General features: G+C 44.2%; 1 protein-coding gene across 6 annotated transcripts in view; it reads right to left on the bottom strand.

Annotated features, from left to right (window-relative positions):
* TNC (tenascin C) overlaps positions 1–22,921 on the bottom strand; it is an 87,265-nt gene that overhangs the window by 40,422 nt on the left and 23,922 nt on the right. For 5 of the 6 annotated variants that reach the window (XM_079961887.1, XM_079961889.1, XM_079961890.1 and 2 more), the window contains exons 2-9: positions 16,293–16,885; positions 12,081–13,673; positions 9,820–10,083; positions 5,937–6,052; positions 5,677–5,833; positions 2,794–3,063; positions 1,073–1,258; positions 575–664 (exon numbers count right to left, since the gene is read on the bottom strand). In XM_079961887.1, coding sequence (XP_079818013.1) covers positions 575–664; positions 1,073–1,258; positions 2,794–3,063; positions 5,677–5,833; positions 5,937–6,052; positions 9,820–10,083; positions 12,081–13,673; positions 16,293–16,755 — 3,139 coding nt within the window. In that variant the 5' untranslated portion in view covers positions 16,756–16,885. The remainder of the gene's footprint in view (positions 1–574; positions 665–1,072; positions 1,259–2,793; positions 3,064–5,676; positions 5,834–5,936; positions 6,053–9,819; positions 10,084–12,080; positions 13,674–16,292; positions 16,886–22,921) is intronic. The other variant, XM_079961888.1, reaches the window with a different exon arrangement.

The following is a 22,921-nucleotide window of genomic DNA, read 5'->3' as shown; positions in this document are numbered from 1 at the left end:
CTCAGCAGCACTGCCCTGTGACTTTTTCAAGTGCTTTTGCCTGAATCGTATGTGACATTGAATTGTGATTATTCCCCTTCCCTGGATGGAGGATGTTGAAAGGTATGTGTGTGTTTAGAAACCTCTCACTTCTGCAAAGCTGGAATGGAGCCTACTTTTTGCCTCTGGCCACACCCACTACTAGCGTGCATCTCTAAAAGGGATGCCCCTGAGGGGAAGCATCCCTTGAGCTGGAAAAGCTTCATCACTCCTGTAATACTGAGTGTTTAATGGAGACTGTCACAGTCAGGGACACGCTGCAGCCCTGGGTGACAATACTTGAATCAAGACCTGCATAATGTATTCTGTGGCTCAGGAACCCAGGCATCAGTATCTTAAGCTGGGAAAGATGGAGAAAGTATTTATATCAAATCTGGACAATCCAAAGGCTTTGTACTGCTAGTCGATCACTGCTGCTATTCCTTTCTGTGTCTGAAGAGGGCACTGAAGCCTGGCTACACATACAATCCACAGCCCCGGGGTTCCTGGCAGGCAATTTGTTTCCTATTATAAAGAAGATGAGACATTTTCCTACCAGTTCCAGCATTAATAGTGGAAGGAGAGCTCTCTTTGTCCTGCTTCACAGCTGTCACTCCAATGCCGTATTCTGTTCCTGGCCTGAGACCTAAACAACAACAGCAACAACAGAAATAGCTCTTTATTCATGTTGCCATTTGATTAAAGAAGTTTCAATTAATTATATGTTCTTAAATCAATCAATATATTAAACAAGTATACATTTTCATAGGAATAAAACCTTAGTTGTGAAGATTTTAAAAGTGCAATTATTTATCTTTTATATTAAACATATATGTTTTGCCATCTCTGTCAGTCAGAAAGGTGTCCCCCTCTTTTATTTAATAAAAGAGATTAAGAACTTGTGAATGCCACAGCATGATAAGATTTGTAGTCTTATAACTAGCCCTGCATGATAAGATTTGTAGTCTAAGAATGCAATTCAAGCCTGAGGCCATGCAACTTATATAGACATTTGGTCCAACAGTAACTTGACTACCTTTCAGGTGAACCATACCTGTGAGTGTAGCTTTGGTTGTGGCTTGGTCACTTCTGGGTACTGTGACTTCAGCATGATCTCCACCAGAAATGGGGGCATACTTAATTCTGTAAGCTTCCGGTGTTGCTTGGCTGTTCTTCCATTCCAGGGTGATGGTGCTGTCTGTCTGAGACAGGTGTTTCAGATTTTTGGGAGCATCCAGTTCTGGGCAGAAGAAGGAAGGTGGTTAACTGTTAGCAAAGTTTGTGTATGCAGAACTGCAGGGGAAGCTTTGGGCTTAACAAATGTTAGGACATGTTCCCCATTAGTGATGGGCAAACTTCCTTCTGCTCTGTTCAGATTTGGTGCAGCATTTATGAACTATCTCTTTCTAACAGCACAGTGGTTTCTGCCCAATGCCAAGCCTACTCACAGTAGACTCATTGGCATTAATGGACATGACTAACAGGTTCATTCATTTCAGTGGGTCTACCCTGAGTAGAACCTAGTTGGATACAACCCAATACTTTCAACCTTGGTATGTTAGCATAGATAGGAAATCTGTAGCCCTTCAAGTGTTGCTACACTACAATCCCAGTGAACACTAACCATTAGCCATGCTGGTTGGTACTGAAAGGTATTGGCATTCAGCAACATCTGCAGACTGCAGGACTACAAGTTCCCCACCCTTGTGATAGAGCAGCGGTTTCTGGATTAAATCCCAGGGTGCCTTGGTGTTCCTCAGAAGATTCTCAAGAGATTCCTCAATGTAGTGGCACACCAGTATTCCCAGTACTCCCAAGCATTTCCAGAGAAGTGTGTCTGCAGATGCACTTTGGGTGAGCTTTGGTGCACATCTGCAGTTCATGTGGAGCAATAGTGATGCTCAAAGGCTTAACTAGTACACTGAATGTGCCCCGTGGATTGCTCCATAATGTTCTGCAGTGCACCATGGTTCCAAGGCAGTTATTTGTTGTCAGAAAAGTAAAAAAAGGATTGAATCAATTCTCCGAAAGTAGATAGTTTTAAAAGTAATGGATTTGGTACTTGGTAGAAGTCTGCTCTGAGCTTGCAGAGCTCAAGGGCAACACGCACTGGCCTCTACAATCAGCCAATAGACCAAGGCCCGCTGGGGGGCTGCTCCCCCTGTCTCCCAGGAAGAACGACATGTCAAGAAAGAGTCTAGCCTGGACCCATCCACTGGCTGAAGCAGCTGCTGCTGCTTTGCCAGAAAAGGACACCCTGCTCCAACTACCTGTTGGAGTTCTTGAACTGGAACTGTAGAAGCAGGTAATGGAAAAGAACACTCTGGTCCCAACCATTGGCCAAAGGAGCAAAAGTCATCAGCTGCTATTCAGGCAAGAACTCCAGCAAGAGAAGACCAGCCTGGTCCCAACTTGTAGCTTATGGTTTGCCAATTTGCTCTGATCATACACTTTGCTCTGCCAAGTGATCTGGGAGAAAGTCAGATCCAGTACAATTAATACAAGACCTGACAAGCACATAGAGCTGAAAAGGGAAGTCGAAAAGTGTGTCTGTCTTCCAACTTCCTCCCCCAGCTCTATGCAGTTCTTAAGGGATGAAAAAAAGTAAATTCCTCACCACCTCATGACTAAAAGGGCATTGAGTGAGAGGGAGCTCAGTGGGTCTATTGGCACCAAAGTTATAATTCAAGGACACCATTGCATCCATCACTGCCACACTGGAAACCATGGTAGGTAGGTAGGTAAGTAGGAAGGAGAACTCTGACCACTTATTACCTGTGACAAAGGTTTCCGTCACAGGGTCACTCTCCATATCCCCACGTCGGGACACTAGGGTCACCTCATATTCGGTATGTGGTTTCAGATTCCCAATAGAGTATTGGCTATCATCCTTTGAGAGGTCGATGGTTGTTCGGTCCCCTGGGACATCCTTGGGCCCAAAAGTCAGCTCAACACCATCAATCTCAGCCAATGGTTTGAACCATGTGATCAGTGCTGTAGTGTCTGTAACATCATTTGCCTCGATCTGGCTGGGGGCATCAAGCTCTGTTGAGTACGAAAAAGGATGAGACAGGGATTTAGAATATTTGGATACCATACAACTCCTTGATGAATAGGCTTTTTAAAGGGTGCAAAAATAAATTTGAATGAATTGCAAAAATTATCTGGGGTGGGGGTGTGCAGAGACCATACATCTCCATCTCAAAACAGTCTTCATTTTCATTTAATTAATTAATTAGTTGGCTAGTTAATTTACCACATTTTCTAATTTTCTCTGTACTGTATCTAATAAAACATATAAAACTTGATAAAATGTTTTCCACATGTGGTGAGCAGCTATCCAATCTGACAGTTGCTACAGGCACATGCAGAGAGCCCCCCCTTCAGTACTGCTGCCCACTCACTAACCCTCTGGGGAAATCCATATTCTTTTTGCAGCAGCAACGAGAACTGCAGTGACATAAAGTGCCTTTATTGTTCCTCTTTACTGCTGTAAGAATCTAGACACAGCAGGAAGGTGACCCAACAGAAATACAGAGAGATAGTTTTTTCAGCGGATGGCTCTACATCCTCCACAGTTCCATTGTACTCTTCCTTTTCCTATCCCAATGTGTGTCAATATTATGTCACTAGTCTCTCCAACAGTGTTGGCTCCCAGTTCTTGTGGGGCATCTGGAAGGAGGCTGTCAGTGGGCCCCCAGCCCTTGCCTTTCAATTAGGCCTCCTCCCCACTATGAAATGAGTAGCCATCCTGTTAGATGCAGCCCACACTATGTGAGAGGTTAAAGGTAAAGGGACCCCTGACTGTTAGGTCCAGTCGCAGACGACTCTGGGGTTGTGGCGCTCATCTCACTTTATTGGCCAAGGGAGCTGGCATGCAGCTTCTGCGTCATGTGGCCAGCATGACTAAGCCACTTCTGGCGAACCAGAACAGTGCACGGAAACACCGTTTACCTTCCTGCCGGAGCGGTACCTATTTATCTTCTTGCACTTTGACATGCTTTCGAACTGCTAGGTTGGCAGGAGCAGGGATCGAACAATGAGAGCTCACCATGTTGCAGGGATTCGAACCACTGACCTTTCGATCGGCAAGCCCTAGGCTCTGTGGTTTAACCCGCAGCGCCACCCGTGTCCCACCTATGTGAGAGGTTAGGTGACTGCAGTTCTGAGAAGCAAATTATCTTTCCAATTGCTGCCCGTTACATTGTGGAGGTGAGGAGGGAGGACATGTGAGAAAGGTTTCAACTCCCATGACTTGCTCCTTGGCTATCATGCCCCAAACCAAGAATCCTCATGTGCCAAGTGGTCCTACCACAGGAGTTCCAAGGAGGAGACTTGGTTCTTCCCATGTGGACCTGCTGCAACCAGATCCCTCATCTTGTTCCTTGAGCTCTAAGGAGATTCCTGACCAATGGGTGAAACCTGACCAGTGGGTGGACCAGAGATTCCCCAGAGGATCAGGAAAGACTTGAGGAGCTTTCTTTAAAGAAAGAAGGGAGATGGGTATGTTCAGAAAGAAAAGACTGAGAGGTGAAATGATAGCCATCTTCAAATATTTGAAGGTCTGTAACATGGAAGGTGGACCAAGCTTATTTTCTGGTGCTCCAGAGGGTTGGATCTGAACAAACGGATTCATATTACAAGAAAGGAGAATCTGACTAAACATTAGGAATAAAGTTCTGGTGGTAAGAGCTGTTTGACAATGGAATGGACTACCTTGGGGAGCCATGGGCTCTCCTTCATTTGAGGTTTTCAAACAGAGTTTGGATGGCTATCTGTCAATGAATCTTTAGATATGATTCTTGTGTTGCAGGGGGTTGGACTAGTTGACCATTGATGTCCCTCCCAACCCTACAGTTCTATGATTCTGTAATTCTAAGTCCCCCAGCTTGAAACTTTGCTGCGCAGAAGACACCAATGTGCACAGAAAAGTAACAGGCCCTTTAAATAAGATTATACACCAGTTATCCAACTCCTGAATTCTAAAATGAACTGCTTTTGGGCGGGCTAAGGCTTTCACTGAGTCAGATAAAGACAGTCTCATATTGCCCAAGTTTGAGTTGGGCTATCTGGAGTGTTCTGCAGCTGTTGAGGGGCAGGGTGTCTGGTGAGAAGAAGGAGCTCTTGTTGCATGGGCCCTTTCCCAGCAGTGGAAGTTAAGAGGAAGAGGTTGGTTTAACTGGTTTGCTTTCTCCCTTCCCTTTCACAGCACAGACTCTAGTGTTTGCTGTCATACCTCGGCATCTCATTTTCTCACTATGGAAAGAGTAGTGATTTTTCAGTATTCTGCAATTGCAGTCTCTATTGGGAAAAATAGATTCAAATCAACTAAGTAGTCTTTAGTGTTAAAATGTTCTCCAGTGATAATGCTTGTGGTTTGGATATAGAGTACTTCATTATGCTTTTGTTGATGACCTTGCTCATCCTTTGTTTGGTGAGAAGCCTCTTGAAGATTGCAGCAACTATCAGTTTTGACAGTTGCTACAGTCATCCACTGCAAATCCCATCCATTCTAGCTTCTCCCAGCATTGCTGCTTGCTCACCTTCCCAGGGTATTTATTTTCTTCTTGCAACAAACAAGAGAAGCAACTCACTAAATAATCAGACTAATAACTGGCACAGTCATCTAGAGGCTGATCGCATTCAGTTGCTACTTACTTGTTGTTATTACCCTGGAGAGGCCAGGTCCTCTGGTTTGATTCTTCACAACATAAAGAGACACATTATATTGTTGTCCTGGTGCCAAGCCTGGCTGCAGATACGATGTTTGAGGCTTCTTTAGACTGTTCCTGATTCCCACATTGTCTTCCTCCTTCTGCAGTGCATAAGTTAAACAATTGGAATTTAAAGAAGCAAGAAATGTAACCAGGACCCTTCACATCACAAGGGACCCACTCATAGGTCATATCTTTCCTTACCAGGCTGTTAAAAACAATCTCCCATCCACTGAATGGGATGTCCAGCGGGTCCCACTCCACCTCTACTGATGTCTCTTTAATAGATTTGAACTTCAAGCCATCTGGAGCAGGCAAATCTGGAAAGCAATAGCAGAAAGCAGATGCATGAGGCATGGCTTCAGCATTCAAACCATATTCATTTAAAATATATATAAAAATACCCCAACACTATATGCTGGAACACTACTTGAAAGCCAGTAAGCTACAAAGAAGAAATCCGACATACTGGGAACACACTATCAAATTTCCCCCCTGTCATTCTTGAGGAAGGCCCAGGATTTAGGACTGAAACAAAGCAGTTCCTCCAAATCCATCAACTCATTGGAAGGTTGCAAAGGGCCACATTCCTGTTTGCAATGTGGGGTGGGGTGTGTCAGTACGCCTTTCAGCCGATGTCAGTGACTGGGCTCAATAACTGATTCTGCCCCAACTGGGCTAGGCAACTGGAGCACTTTCAGAGACCTTCCAGTTCTGGAAAGCAGGTCTCAGTGCACTGGACTCACAACTGTGCATTGTGAGCACCAGACTCAGCAGAGAATAAATAACGCGGAAGCTAGCTGTGAAGCATAACTTCTTTTATTTCTAATAGCTACTGCAAACTAAAGAACTTCTGGCTTGCATGAGTGTTACAGCTCCCACTCAGCCACTACATAGATAAGACTCTCTCCACACACAGAGTCAGGCAGGCAGTCAGGAGTGGAAGAGAAGAGCAGTTTCCACCTCCTCTTTTCTGAAAACATCAGATCAGGAGATTCTTGCAATGGGAGGGGATGAAAATATCAACAGGGCAGGAGGGGGGGGGCTGTAAAAATGGCTTAAATCTTTCCATGCTCTGCTCCTTGGCCCATTTCCCCCCTTTGCCTACATGTTGTCATTCCAGAGTAAGAGCATTGCCTTCACTCAGGTTTGGCTTTCTGATGAAGCGCCTTCCTGCTTGGTTCTGCAAGGGGCAACACAGAGAATTAGGAGGAAGAAGCTGATAGGCAGTTCTACCCTCTGGGCTGGTCCTAAGTAAAAAAGGTAGGCAGGTGAGAGCTGGCAGGGCAGTGTCAGGCCCCATTCACCCTACTGGACCAGCCTCCTTTTCTAAATAAGATGTGTTTTGCACTTGGCTAGTATTGGAGAAAGGATTTCTGAACCAGGGGAAATGATGGTTGCCCCAACTAGTACCCACTTAATTACATCTATAGGAGTATAGCATCTAGATCAAGGGAAGTAATAGTGCCACTGTATTCTGCTCTGGTCAGACCTCACCTGGAGTACTGTGTCCAGTTCTGGGCACCACAGTTCAAGAAGGACACTGACAAACTGGAACATGTCCAGAGGAGGGCAACCAAAATGGTCAAAGGCCTGGAAACGATGCCTTATGAGGAACGGCTAAGGGAGCTGGGCATGTTTAGCCTGGAGAAGAGGAGGTTAAGGGGTGATATGATAGCCATGTTCAAATATATAAAAGGATGTCACATAGAGGAGGGAGAAAGGTTGTTTTCTGCTGCTCCAGAGAAGCGGACACGGAGCAATGGTTCCAAACTACAAGAAAGAAGAGCCAGACACTAGTACCAAAAGAGCTTTAGAATTAATTCAAGTATTCGGCCAGGTCGCAGAATTTAAGTTGAACAAACAAAAAACCAAGGTACTGGAAAAAAACTTAACAAATGTTGAAAGAGAGAGATTCCAAGAGGAAACTGGGTTAGTGGTGGCAAAGAGTGTAAAATACCTGGGGATTAACATGACATCTAAGAATGTAAACTTATTTAAGGATAACTATGATAAGTGCTGGACTGAGATAAAGAAAGATTTAGAAATATGGTCAAACCTGAAGCTTTCCTTGTTAGGTCGAATCGCAGTAATTAAAATGAATGTATTGCCTAGAATGTTATTTTTGTTTCAGACATTACAATTTGTTGATAAACTGGACTGTTTCAAGAAGTGGCAGAAAGATATATCTAAATTTGTCTGGCAGGGCAAAAAAGCCCAGAATTAAGTTTAAGATACTTACCGATTCTAAAGAAAGAGGGGGGTTTGCCCTGCCGGACTTAAGACTCTACTATGAATCGGCAGCTTTCTGCTGGTTAAAAGATTGGCTACTTCTTGAAAACGCAGACGTTCTAGATTTGGAAGGATTTGATAACAACTTTGGTTGGCATGCATATATCTGGTATGACAAGGTTAAAGTGTATAAGGGTTTTAAAAATCATATTGTCAGGAAAGCACTATATAATGTTTGCATACGGTATAAAGATTTATTGGAAAATAAAACTCCCAGGTGGCTCTCACCTATGGAGGCCAAGGAGGTAAAGAAACTTAATATGAGAACTAATTGGCCGAAATATTCTGAAATTTTAGAACAAGAAGGTGGTGAATTTAAATTACAAAGTTATGAGAAAATAAAGTCCAAGGTACGAGATTGGCTCCATTATTTTCAAATAATGGAGGCTTACAAACAAGACAGGAAAATTGGTTTCCAGGTGGAGAAATCGAAACTAGAAACAGAACTGTTAGAACCCAATACTAAGATTTTATCAAGAATGTATAACTTGCTGTTGAAGTGGAATACACTAGATGAGACAGTGAAGTCAGCTATGGTTAAATGGGCACAGGACATAGGTCATGACATTATGTTTGCTGACTGGGAGCAGTTATGGACCACAGGTATTAAATTCACGGCATGTAATGCCTTACGAGAAAACATTATGAAAATGATTTACAGGTGGTACATGACCCCAGTCAAGCTTGCGAAGATTTATCATTTGCCCAATAACAAATGTTGGAAATGTAAAGAGACTGAAGGTACCTTTTTCCACCTTTGGTGGACCTGCCCAAAGATTAAGGCCTTCTGGGAAATGATTTATAATGAAGTTAAGAAAGTGCTTAAGTGCACCTTTAACAAGAAACCAGAGGCATTTCTCTTGGGTATGGTCGGCCAGCTGGTTCCGAAGAAGGATAAGAATTTCTTTTTGTACGCTACTACGGCAGCAAGGATTCTTCTAGCAAAGTATTGGAAGACACAAGAGCTACCCACGCTGGAGGAATGGCAGGCGAAAGTGATTGACTTTATGGGACTGGCAGAAATGACTGGCAGAATCCGCGACCAAGAGAAAGAGACTGTGGAAGAAGATTGGAAGAAATTTAAGATGTATCTTAAGAACTATTATATAATTGAGGAGTGCTAAAATGCTGAGGGAAAAGAAGACGTAGAATTGCAGCGGCAAATTGTGTTTAATTTGAGGGTGGAATTGAAAAGGAGAATGAATTTATATTCAATTGGTTAAGAAGGGTTGCTGAATAATGGTTTAAAATTAAGGATGCAAAAAGGGGAAGGTATGGGGAAGTCCGGGAAAAGAGGGTTATGGAAATAAGGTTAAGAAAATATGACTTTATGTGTTTGTTTTTATGTTGTTTTTGTTTATGTTAAAAAATTTGGAAATTAATAAAAAATTTATTTAAAAAACAAACAAACAAACTACAAGAAAGAAGATTCCACCTAAACATTAGGAAGAACTTCCTGACAGTAAGAGCTGTTCAACAGTGGAATTTGCTGCCAAGGAGTGTGGTGGAGTCTCCTTCTTTGGAGGTCTTTAAGCAGAGGCTTGACAACCATATGTCAGGAGTGCTCTGATGGTGTTTCCTGCTTGGCAGGGGTTGGACTCGATGGCCCTTGTGGTCTCTTCCAACTCTATGATTCTATAATTCTATTATTTTATCTGGGCTCATAGCATAGAAGCAATAACATAGAAGCAAACAGCAGTGCACCCATGTATTCCATCCTGATTTTACAGGAAGGTAAGTGTTTTGTAGACAAGCAAGTTAGTTGAATGGCTCAGCTGGGCTTTAATGTACTTACAAGTGGCTACACGGGCACTAATTGGGATGCTCTTCTTGTTCTTCAGGATGGCAAAAACACGGATGAAGTATTCCACACCAGGCTCCAGCTCTCGGATGGTGGCTGACGTATGGTTCCCAGGCACTCTAAACTCAAAGTCTAAGCCACCAGTTCCGGTAGGGATGTAGGTGATGAGGTATTCAGTGACCACATTTTCATTCTTCCATTCCAGGTTGACAGTCTTGTCAGTCACATCTGTAACTGTCAGATCTTTTGGAGGCAATACTAACAAGAGAAATTAAAAGATAAAATAAAAACATGTACTATGGCAGAGAATCAAATGGCATGTGTTTTTAAAACTGAGACACAGATCATTTGCCCTGATAAGGGCTAGGCTGCATGATCAGGGTAGTCATTTTGGACTGTAGGTGGGGAATGAGGGTTCTGATGGCTCCCATGTACGCTAGAACCTGGATTTCATATTGCTTGTTGTTGTTGTTGTTGTTAGAGGGGAAAATGCTACCCATACCCTGCTGTTCAACATAGTACAGTTAAAAGAGGTCTCTATTAAATGTTTGTGCTGAACCTTTAGCTCGTTTCTAGTTTTGAAGCCATATGCACTATGCATTTAGAACAGTATCATAGCACTTTAAACTGTAACGGCTTCCCTCAGAGACTCCTGGAAACAGTTTGTTTAGGGTGCTGAGAGGAGGTTGTTTTTCTCTTCACTCTAGCCTTCTCTTACTTCCCCTCCATGCTTTAAAGCTCTGTCCAAGTGCTCTTTTTGTTGTTGCTGCTCCTGAGCTTTCCCCACAAAAACCTGCTCTTTACAGCTGAATTGGAGGAAACGGAAATCCACAGAAAACCCAAAGTGCTTTTCGTTGCACTTCAGTTTTAAAGAGCAGGTTTTCATAGGGAAAGCTCTGGGGAGGAAAAGAAAGAGTACTCAGGCTTGGAACTTTAAAGTGCAGACCTCTGCCTAGAAAGTGTGGGGCAAAATGGGCCAATGACAAAATGGGCCATAGATATTGGTTACAACATATTAAGTAAACCTACAAAAGATTATGGTGGTACTTGACACCCAGAAAAATTAGTGAAAATGTATTTAAAAGGGTCTAATTTATGCTGGAAGTGCCACGAAGTGGAGGGAACCCTGATCCATATGTGGTGGTCATGCAAATATGCTCATGTAAATTATCCACACAGAATTAAAAACAGATTCTCAAACTCACATTTCCCCAAGTACCAGAGGCCTTTCTATTAGAGATAATAGGTGATGACATTCCAAAAAAGGCACTCAATATTTTTTTGTATGCAACCACTGCAGCTAGAATAGTACCGTATTTTTCGCCCTATAGGAAATGTGTGTGTGTCCTATGGGGCGAATGCAGGCTTTCGGTGAAGCCTGGAGAGCGAGAGGGGTCGGTGCACACCGACCCCACTCGCTCTCCAGGCTTCGCGGACCTCTCTGCAAGCAGCGGGAGCACTCCCGCTGCTTGCGGAGAGTTGCCTGCGTGCTGAAGCCTGCGCGCGCTGAGCTCAGTGCGTCCAGGCTTCGCGGACCTCTCAGCAAGCAGCGGGAGGCAGCGCTGGGCTCCCACAGCTTGCAGAGAGCTGCCTGTTTGGGGGCTGGGGTTGGGGGAAGCTCGGGCGGGCCTCCCCCGCCCCAGCCCCGCGCCTGAGGGGGAAATAATTTTTTCCCTTTATTTCCCCCCCAAAAAACTAGGTGCGCCTTATGGGACGGTGCATCCTATAGGGCGAAAAATACGGTATATGCAAAAAAAAAAAAAAAAAAAAAAGGCAAGAAGAGATACCCACAAAGGAAATCTGGCAGAACAAATGGATAGAATGCATAGAATTAGTAACCATGACGGCAAAACTAAGGAATAAGGATGAGTTAAAGATAAGAAAAGAGTGGAGGTGTTTTGGAGATTATCTTATAGGGTATAATATACAATTTAACCTACAAGTAGGAGTTAACATATGAGTAGCAGATAACATCAAAAAGGAAGTCTTGAAATGATAATGGGTAAAATATGAGGATATGCAGCAGATCAAGATTTCCATAGTATGCCACAGAGAGATGGATTAGGAAGTCTTTGGAAAAGAAGTGATGAATACAGTACAGTGTGTGCATAAAAGCTGTTAAAATTTCATAAATAAAAAAAACAAATAAATAAAAGAATGCTGAGAATGATGGTTCATCCATGTGGGCAACTGCCCCACCTTGCCTCCCCCTGGGAGCCCATGCACATAATGGTAACTGTTTGGGTGGCACTTACCATCAGAACAGTCATCGCCTACATAACCTTCTTCACAGACACACTGTCCGTTGACACAACGACCGAGATCGTTGCAGTTGTTGGGGCAGGACTGCTCGCTGCAATCTTGTCCCTGGTATCCCTCGTCGCATATGCACACTCCGTTGATGCAGCGCCCTTGATTGTTGCAGTCTTTGGGGCACTGCAGTTGGCTGCAGTCTACCCCGGTGAAGCCCTCTTCACAAACACACTGCCCGTTCATGCAACGGCCTCGGCCACTGCAGTTGTTCACACAGGCCAGTTCTCGGCAGTCATCCCCAACAAAGCCTTCATTGCAAACACACACACCATTGATGCAGCGCCCACGGTTGTTGCAGTCATTGGGGCAGGTCCTTTCAGCACAATCCTCCCCTGTGTAGCCCTCATCACACACACACTGGCCATTGATGCAGCGACCATGCCTGTTGCAGTCTTTTGGGCACCGCAGTTCACTGCAGTCCACCCCAGTGAAGGCGTCATCACACACACACTTGCCATTGACACAGCGTCCCCGGTCGTTGCAGTCATTGGGGCACTGCAGCTGCCCACAGTCCTCACCCACAAAGCCCTCGTTGCACACGCACTGCCCATTGATACACCTTCCATGGTTGTGGCAGTCATTAGGGCATTTCAAGTCTCCGCAGTCATCCCCCATAAACCTCTCATCACACTCACACTGCCCCTTGATGCAGCGGCCACGGTTGTTGCAGTCATTGGGGCACCGCAGTTCACTGCAGTCATCCCCCATGTACTTTTCATTGCACACGCACTGGCCATTCACACAGCGACCATGGTTGTTGCAGTCACTGGGGCATCTCACTTCTCCACAGTCAAGGCCCAGGAAACCCGCATGGCACACACATTGTCCATTAATGCAACGGCCGCGTTTGTTGCAGTCTTTGGGGCACCTCCGGTCGGCACAGTCATCCCCCATGAACCCTTCATAGCATACACACGAACCCTTGTCACAACGACCATTTCCATGGCAGTTGCTGGGACAAGTCATTTCCCCACAGTCTTCTCCAGTGAACCCAGCATCGCAATAGCAGGTCCCATTAACGCAACGGCCACGGTCGTAGCAGTCGTTGGGGCAAATAAGCTCACTGCAATCTTCTCCAGTGTAACCTTCGTCACACTCACACTCCTCCTCCACACAGCGCCCACGGTTATTGCAATTATTGAGGCACAGGGATTGGCTGCAGTCTGTCCCCCTGAAGCCTTCTGTACAGATGCACTGCCCATTGACGCATTTCCCATTCGCACTGCATGGCACCAAGCAAACTTCCTGGCTACAGTCCTCCCCGGCGTAGCCATCAAAACACACACACTTGCCATCAACACATTTGCCTTGGTCATTGCAGTCCCCAGGACATGTCAGTTGCCCACAGTCCTCCCCTGTGAAGCCTTCATCACAAATGCACTTGCCATTGACACATTGCCCTCTGTTGTTGCAATTCTGGGGGCATTCTGGTTCAGAGCAGTTGGGGCCCTTCCAACCAGGTTCACAGATGCAGCCACAGACATCATTACTGTAGTTTCCCCGTCCACTGCAGTAGGGAGTAGCATCAATGTGACCTGTGCCAGTGAAACAAGGAAGCAGGCCATCATAAAAAAAATACAGCAATGGCTAACAAAGAAGCACCAGAAAACATTATGGATTAGAAGTTTCCCTCCGTTAACATAAACACATGAGAAGAGCCCTGCCAGATCAGGCCAACGGCCCATCTAGTCCAGCATCCTGTTATCACAGTGGTTGCCTGGATGTTTATGGGAATCCCACTAGCAGGATCTGAGCACAACAGCCCATTCCCCAACTTGTGATTCCCAAGAACTGGTACTCAGAGGCACACTGCTACTCTTTCCAACTCCTGGTCTAAGTCAGAAATTTTCAAAAAAATCAAACTTGGGAAAAAACTAACCAATCACCTGTACTGGCATCCTTTCAGCTTCTGACAATACTTACGTAGGCAATCCCTTGTTCTCTTGACTCGAGGCTCCTGTTTTAACTGCTTTAATGGGATTGTTTTGTTACATGTTTTGATGATGCAAGTTTATATTGTTTTACTGTTTTATTCTCCAACTAAATTATCTGGAGCAGACTCATTGAAATTAGTCATGACAATTAATTTCAGTGAGTCTTCTCTGAGCTATGTCCAGTGTTCTCTGTCTGCTGAAGCAAAAGTCTCTTGGGCTAGTGGACAACTGAGTGTTAGCCGTGGGCAAGCTGAAATTCATTGCAGGACAGAGTGCCAAATATGTTGTGTAGCAAAGTTACCACAAACCTGCTTATGCATTTTCTTGTGCAACAGCATTCACAAACAGAACACGTATGCCACTAAATGCCTTTAACATAGAATTTACACAATGTGCCTTTTCATTATGGATGTTTTTATATTTGTGTAGCTGTTTTTGTAACCCACTTACATACTTATCTTGGCATTAAGCAATTAATGATAATGAGAAGTTGGTTCACTGACTTTTCTGCCTTCCTTGGCATTCTTAATTCATAAACCTGCACTGATAAAACATGGTGGGGAGGAATCTCAATAACTGCAAATGTATGTGTGAATGAGGGATTGTTTTCGTGTGGCCTCTTCGAGCCTGTTCAAAGCTCACTGGATGAAGGGTGCATGGGGAATGCTTTTCCAGGGCTGACAACAGGGGCCTGTATTACCATGCTCCTGCTAAGGCCCGTCCTCTAGTAGGGTACCTACAGCCAATCCCAATTGCTTCCTAACTGTGTGCACCACCTCCTTGCATATAGTCTATCCACCTACCCAGGGGTAGGAGACTCAGGCTCCAGAGCCATACACAACCCTCCATGCCTTTTTTTTTGGCCCTCGAAAGGACTCTCTCCAGACCATAGACCCTCCCATAGGCTGCATCCAGCCTGAGTGCATTTGGGTGGCTGGAATGCTTCTTTGGTAATGCTTCTTGCTTGCCTGGATGCTGGATGGAGAATTGTGATGTGTGTGTACAGACCTCTCACTTTTGCATGGCCGGAATGCAACTTATTGCACAAAAATGAGATAGAATCCCACCGTCTATTTACAACACACTCACCATTTAAAACAGGGAAAAGTACCAGCCACACTGGGGATTATTTTGTGACTGCTAATAGGATTGAATATTGATTCCTCTTTAAATGTTGAATGTTTTATGCATTTTGTGTTCTGAATGTGTAAGTAGGCTCTTTGAAGAAATATTTGGGAATGTGAGGTATACATTATTAAACAGAATGAACAAATAAAACAACTGCACCCTGTACCTGTTATCCATCATGGGCCTTTCTTGACTACAACTTCCTTTCCTGATTTATTTATTTTGGTCCACCTAATAGACTGAAAGCCTTTTAGGACAGCAGACATATGAGGAATCAGCAGTTTACTGTGCAGCATTTCTGAATTCCACAACAATAACACCTGTTGTTATGGCTTGGTGGTAGAGCATCTGCTCTGCATGCACTGGACCATCTGCTCCAGAATTCGGCAGCTGGTCTGGTTACTGGGAGTGACTGTTTAGACCATATAACACCAGTCCTGCAAGACCTACATTGGCTCCCAGTATGTTTCTGAACACAATTCAAAGTGTTGGTGCTGACCTTTAAAGCCCTAAATGGCCTCGGCCCAGTATACCTGAAGAAGCATCTCCACCCCCATTGTTCAGCCCGGACACTGAGGTCCTCCTCCGAGGGTCTTCTAATGGTTCCTTCACTGCAAGAAGTGAGCTTACAGGGAACCAGACAGTGGGCCTTCTCAGTGGTGGCACCCACGCTGTGGAACGCCCTCCCAGCAGATGTCAAGGAAATAAACAACCATCTGGCTTTTAGAAGACATCTGAAGGCAACCCTATTCAGGAAGTTTTTAATGGCTGATGTTTTATTGTGCTTTTAATTCTGTTGGGAGCCACCCAGAGTGGCTGGCGAAACCCAGCCAGATGGGTGGGGTATAAATTATTATTATTATTATTATTATTATTATTATTATTATTCCCAGCATCTCCTGGTAGGACAGGAAGAGCCCCCTGCCTGAAACTTTGGAGAGCTGTTGCCAGTCAGTGTAGACAATGCTGGACTAGATGGACCAGTGGTCTGACTCGGCATAAGGCAGCTTCCTTTGTTCCTAACTCAGCACCCCAGTCATTACATTGTTGAAGGGCCACAGCTCAGTAGTTGGAGCATCTGCTTTGCCATACCTATTGCTGGTTGTCCACTGGGGCAGCACCCGGATCCACTGGTGCACTGGTCTCGCAGAGAGGACACCAGTCCCTCCAGTTCCTCCAACCTACTTAGGAGATCCTTGATATCAGGGGCTGCTGCACAGCCACAAGCCCGCCGTGGGATGTTTATCCTGTGTGTGAAGACAATCTGGTTCTCCTCATTCAATGTATGCTCCTGGTATTGCTTGTCCTGCTCAGTCTGAGTCTTGAGCTCTGAGTCGCCACTTGCTGAGTCCAAGTCCACAGAGCAGAGGTTGCCTGTGGGGACTTTAATATTGTAGACATGGTTAAAGACCACAGGCTGGTTGTCCTCCGGCAATGTGACATTGAGTCCAGCCTCCCTCTTCTGCCGAATAATTCTTTTGATGAGTCCACCATGAACATGTTGATGGAATAAAGCGATGGTCACCAAGGCCAGTACCCAAACATGGAGGCCCATGTTGAGGTTCAGTTCCTTGGGAATTCTCTTATGGCTTCAAATCTCCTTTATGTTCACAATAGAAAGGAACAATGAGAAAAGCTCGTTTCGATGTGATTGTGCCGATCAGCTTTCCCTCCTATCAATGGTCCTGCAACAGTTAAAGTTACATGGAGCAAGTTACTTCTCTGTGAAACCAATATCATGACAGGGTGGTTGACCTCCAGGAAGAGGTCAGCAGTGAGTTCAGAAGCGATCAGTTTGCAACTGAATAAGACCTTCAAAACTGTGGTGAAACAGAGTGGCAGATGCAGACTCTAGGATATGCTGAGCCCAAACCATTTAAGTTGTTGTGGAGTCAACACCAGCACCTTGAACCAAATCTAGAAAGTGATATGGAATAGAGATAGGTGAACACCCCTTGGCTTGATCTAGAAGAAAATGTGTCCTTCTGTGCTTCCTTGATTGGTGGGGAAGGTCCTCATCATCTGGATGAGGCCTTTGTGTGGCTCGTGAAATATTAGCCTGCAGTGGGGAACCTTAGGTCTGGGGGCTAAATGCAGCCTTCAAGGTCTCTCTACCTGGCACTTTGGACTCTCCCTGAGCTATACCCACTCTCCCTAGGTCATGCCCATCACCAGTCCTTTTCCATGTCCTCCCTTGAGTGCTTTTGCTTGGCTGGAATGAGTGAGTCCATGGACTATTACAAGGCCTCTTGCTTGACTGGATTATGTTTGTGTGTATATTTGGCACGGTTGGGATGTAGCCAACTGTATAGAAGGTAAGAGTTACATCTGTTGCCACACCCATTTTTGCATCTATTGTTGTTGCTCTTCTTGTTATTCTACCACACTATTCAGTTCAAACAAACACTCAAATAAATAAAAAAGAAATAGAAATCCAGTACAAATATTGAAACCTCAAATGCAGTAAAGAATAAATACCATTCATTGGGAGCAGCAAAACAACTTCTCAGATCCATAATTGTATTCCTGAAGATGAGGGTAGCTTGAACCTCCCCACACTTTGCACTGTTAAGTTGGATGGCTTTGTTATTGCTTGCCCCCCTTGCATTCCCTCCAACATTTCTCCAATGAAACGAGGGACACCCCATTCCATATTGATAATTTTCCAATTCATACCCTATACATCTTATTGCATTGCCCTGGGCACTCTGGACAGCTTCCAACACATATAAAAACATAATAAAACAAGAAACATTTTTTTTAAAAAAATATTCCCTAGACAGGGTTGTCTTCAGACGGCTCGGGGGTCAGACAATTCCATACCCTCCAACATTTCTCCAGTGAAAATCGGGAAATCCTAAGGCACTGGCTTCTGCCAATTACTGTATTTTTTGCACCATAACACTCACTTTTTTCCTCCTAGAAAGTAAGGGGAAATGTCTGTGCGTGTTATGGAGGAAATGCCTACGGGTGGCATGCCTACGGATTTTCCTCCTCTAAAAACTACATGCGTGTTATGGTCGGGTGCGTGTTATAGAGCGAAAAATACGGTACTTCTTGGTATCTCAGTTTACCTTTTCATAATAAAACACAGAGCCCCTGGGGCACAGCAGATTACTTCTGTTGAAACAAGAGAGGCAAGAGAGAGGCCACTGTGTGCCCATAATTACTTAAGTATGCTTAGAGAGATGTTAAACCAAGGAGGTGGGTTCATGATACCTCTAGCTCCATCAGTCAGGAAGACAGAATGTTGTTGTTGTTAATTTTAGGCCTGTGCACTGGTTTCAGTCAAAGTCAACATTCTGAACAAAACAGGGCCAATGGAGGGGGACCCAGGCTTTGGCTGAGGCAAGCAAGTTCTAGACTGCCCAGGGTCAAGGATTCCAAAGTGGCCAGGGCTGTTAGGGTATGAAGCATCAGGTAGGAAGAAGATTTGGCTATTCATCTATGCATCTATTCCCAGATGATACACACAAGAGCACATTAATACTGAGCAGAATTGAACCCTAAGGTGATTCAAACCAGCAGGCTGCAGGTGTGTGATAAGCCAGCAAGATCATTTCAGGGAATGTGCTAGTGAAACATCACCCAGCAGGATGGACCCTCCTGTTCTGCAATGTGGTCAAGAGGAGGGGATGGACACACAGCACCTCCTTCCTTTGCCCCTCACAGCCATGTTTATAATTAGGATTTTAAAACCATCCCTACCACTGAGTTGATTTGGGGCCAGATCCAGGTTGGATGTTCCCTGGGTCAGCCCAGCCTAGGTTGGGGGGAATTTGGGGGGGCCCATTGCATTGGTGGGGAGGCTGTGCATTGCTCTCCCTTTTTTACATTTCTCTAGGCAATTTACAGATATACCATAAAACAACTAAAAGTATTTCTAAGCACATAAAGAAAACAACAAAATGAACACCCAAGGCAGATACATTTTTATCCAGCTGGAAAAGCTTGTCAAAACAAAAATGCCTTTAGTTGTTTCTGTAAAGTATGGCTAGTGTATGCCTGTCATATCTCAACAGGAGTACTTTTCTGCCAGGATGCTGTTAGCATCAATGTATGTGTGCATCATGCAGGAAAACCATAAGCAGTGGAGACTGGTTTATTGGGGCTAGTGGGGCATTGCCCTACCAACCTCAGCCTGTCCTCAGCACATCCCAGACCTCCTTGCCTTTCTACTTCCAACCATTGCAGGGAGTGGCCCTGCCTGTCAGCTTCCTCCTCCCTTTTTGTAGAACCCAACTGAGAGAAGAAGGTGAACAAGAAAACAATTAGTTCGCTCTACCTATATCTTTGGCTCTGGTTGTGTCTGTCATTGACTCTGGCGGCACCTGCTGTTGGGATCCCAGCCTTCTGCACCACCAGTTCTAATGAGGATCAGCCTCCATTGGTCAGAAGATATTATTATTATTATTATTAGGCCTTCTTATGAAATACTCTAAAAGAATCTAGATGCATGGGATAGATAATCTAGAAGACTCTGGGTATTATCAGGTTTGGTCAAATGCAGTTACCTTGTGGAACCCACATTTTAGTAGCTTCCTTACAAGAATATCATGGGGGTGATGTCCATAGCATTACTGAAATCAAGATGCACTATGTCCACAGAATTCCCTTGATCCACCAAAATTGTAACTCATGGAATTAGCTGTCAAAAGATGCAGCAATAGCCACCATGTAGCTTAAAACAAGGATGAGGAGCCTGTGGCCCTGGACTACAACTCCCTTTCACCCCAGCCAGTACAAACAATTGTCAGGGATGTTGAGATGAGCTGTTAAATGAGCTACTTGTTGAGACTCCCCCTGCCAAAAAAAAAAAATCCAGCACAATACACAGCCAAGTATAGACACAATTGTTAATGAAATTAATGAACGCACTGTGCATGGGTAAAACTTTTCATATACTCCCCATAGTATTAAATCATATGGAACAGGGATGGGGAACTGGAGGTCTTCCAGATACCATTGGACTACAGCTCCCATCATCCCTGACCACTGGCCATGCTGTCTGGGGCTGATGGAGTTCAACAACACTGGGAGAGCTGCAGGTTTCTATATTCACTGATGTAGAAAATAGAAAACTCATTTATACCAAGGCAGGTCATTGGTATCTGTCCGTGGACAAAAGCTGGCTTCCTCGGCCTGAAGCAAGATGAGCACTGTACCCCATAGTTGTCTTTGACTGGACTTAACTGTCCAGGGGTCCTTTACCTTTTACCTATTCCCTTTTCTGCCTGAAGGTGGTTCTGTGGCTTGAGACCTCAACCTGAAGCCTTCAGCTAAGTCCTAAGGTTACCAGAGTTTGGATATAATCTGTAATAGTTTGGTTAGTTTTGTGGTGTTCAAGTTCCAAGTTCTGCAGACCCTGAAAACCCCCAATAACCAGAGGCCATAGAACAGCCTTCCCTAAGCTGGTGCCCTCCAGATGTTTTGAACTACAACTCCCATTATTATTGACCATACAGATTAGGGCCAGTTGGAATTGGAGTTCTGAACATCTGGAGGGCATCAGGTTTGAAAAAGCTGCCACAGAAGTGCCAATGTTCTTGTTCGGCAGCCTTCACTAACTCAGGTCAATTTCTCTCTGCTTATATATTTCAAGCTGCCAAGCACTTTGGTGTGGGAACTTGGAGGAACCAGTGAGGTCAACTCACTTGTGCATGCTCCAATGAGATGCAAGGGACCTCATTAGGGCAGATTAACAAAAATGAACAGTGGCAGTCAGAGGAGGCTTTCATGGGGAACAGCTTGAAATGGCTTGCCTTGCTTAAGGAAAATCTGCTAGTAGATCCAGTTGCTGCCAAAAGACTCTGGGCCACAGGCCATCTTTTTGCACTTGGTGGGGGGGGGAACCAGTGTGTCTTGAAAGGGTTTGGGTTTTTTAAAAGAAAAAGAAAAAGGAGAGAGGAGGCAGATTGAGAGGACCGCAGCTTTTGATGCAGCAGGAGTGAGAAGACTTTTGATATGTCATTGCCATTGCTGCTCTTTCTTAATGGGTAAAAGACTCTCTGCCTTCGATGGTTCAACTGTATGGAGAAAGTGGAAAATAAAAATAAAAATAGGACTTTCCCATGTTATTTTACTTTATTGCAGGGATGGGGAACATTTATCTCTCTGGATATTGCTGGAATTCAACTTCAATCTCCCCAGATCATTGATGATGTTGGCTGTGGCTGATGGGAGCTATTCTTTGAAGGCAGAGATTATCAGCAGCAGTGGGTATTTGGACAAGCATCAAGAATATATATTCACATCCACTTCACAATGACAGGGATCTGGAATGTGAATTTTCATACTCAAGTATACCCAGTATACTCAAGTATACACCATACCCAGGTGCTGTTGAACTCCTGTCCTCTTTGTGGGCTTCTGATAAGCATCTGGTTGGCCATTGTGAGAACATAATGTGGGGCTGGATGGGTGTTTAATCTGATTCAGCAGGGCTTTTCTGATGTTCCTAGGATGTTCCAATCATCATCGCTGTTGTTGTCATTTAATTCATTCATTGCTGCTTCTTTTTTCTTTTAAAAAGGTCTTAGAATGACTCACACAACAGAAAATCCATACCACACATTCAAGCGAATAAAACACGAAGATCAACAATAGCAAACTAGAAGAGAATATCAGTCATAAGTAAATAGTCAAAAAGCCCTATCTGCTAATAATAAAAGGTGGGACTGTGACCTGACTCAACAGAGCTCTTCTGATGTTCCTAACTGGGAAGAAACAGTGGCTGAAGGCATGCCAACAGTAACCTCTCTTGCTGTCTTTGTTATAGACAAAGGTGCTCAGTCATTACCTGACAAATTTATCTATGAGGGGAAGGGCAATAGCTCAGTGGCAGAGCACCTGTGCTGCATTCAGAAGGTCACATGGCCTCGAAGCTACCAGCATGAGTTTGACCAAACTGCTGGAGGCAGTGGAAGACAGGAGTGCCTGGCGTGCTCTGGTCCAGGGGGTTACAAAGAGTCGGACACAACTAAACAACAACAATGAAATCCTAGAAAGCCACTGCCAGTCAGTGTGGACAATATTGAGTTAGGTGGTCTAATGACCTGAACATAAGACAGCTTCCTATATTTCTGCTATACATTTTTATTTTATTTTATTTTATTATTTATTTTATTTTATTTTATTTTATTTTATTTTATTTTATTTTATTTTATTTTATACATACATACATACTTGAATTGGCCTGTGACTCTTCCATCGCAAAAGAGAAAAAAAGCTGTGTGTGACAGGAACTTTTGCCAGTGTTGTTTGGGGATGGCTGTAAATGGATCCCTTTGTTTATAGCAGATGTAATGATGGGCAGGCATGGATAGAATTTCAAAAGGAACTCACAGCATGAAGCCATCACCAAGGGGAAAGATGATTCCCTTTCTCTCTGGCTAAACAAATGCAAAGGAACTTGATTTGCAATGGTAAAATAAGAGAAACCCAATCTCTCTAAGGGTGAATTCTAGACACTCTCAAGAAACAGGCATGGCTTACTGTTGTTGATCTTAATATATAGTTATTTCATTTCATTTATTAATTGCTTCCCCTGAGCCATCCCAAAATGATATACAACATAACAAAGACATATGTAAAATGGCTACTTATATATAAACCTTTGAAACAATTGCAAATAGAAACATTCACACACAGCACATACAACAACTGGGATAAAATATAACTATTTAGAACCAGTGTGGTGTAATGATTAGACTGTCAGATTA

The sequence above is a fragment of the Podarcis cretensis genome (assembly GCF_951804945.1).
Source record: "Podarcis cretensis genome assembly, chromosome: Z".
Taxonomy (NCBI): domain Eukaryota; kingdom Metazoa; phylum Chordata; class Lepidosauria; order Squamata; family Lacertidae; genus Podarcis; species Podarcis cretensis.
This window is presented reverse-complemented; position numbering and strand designations above follow the sequence as displayed.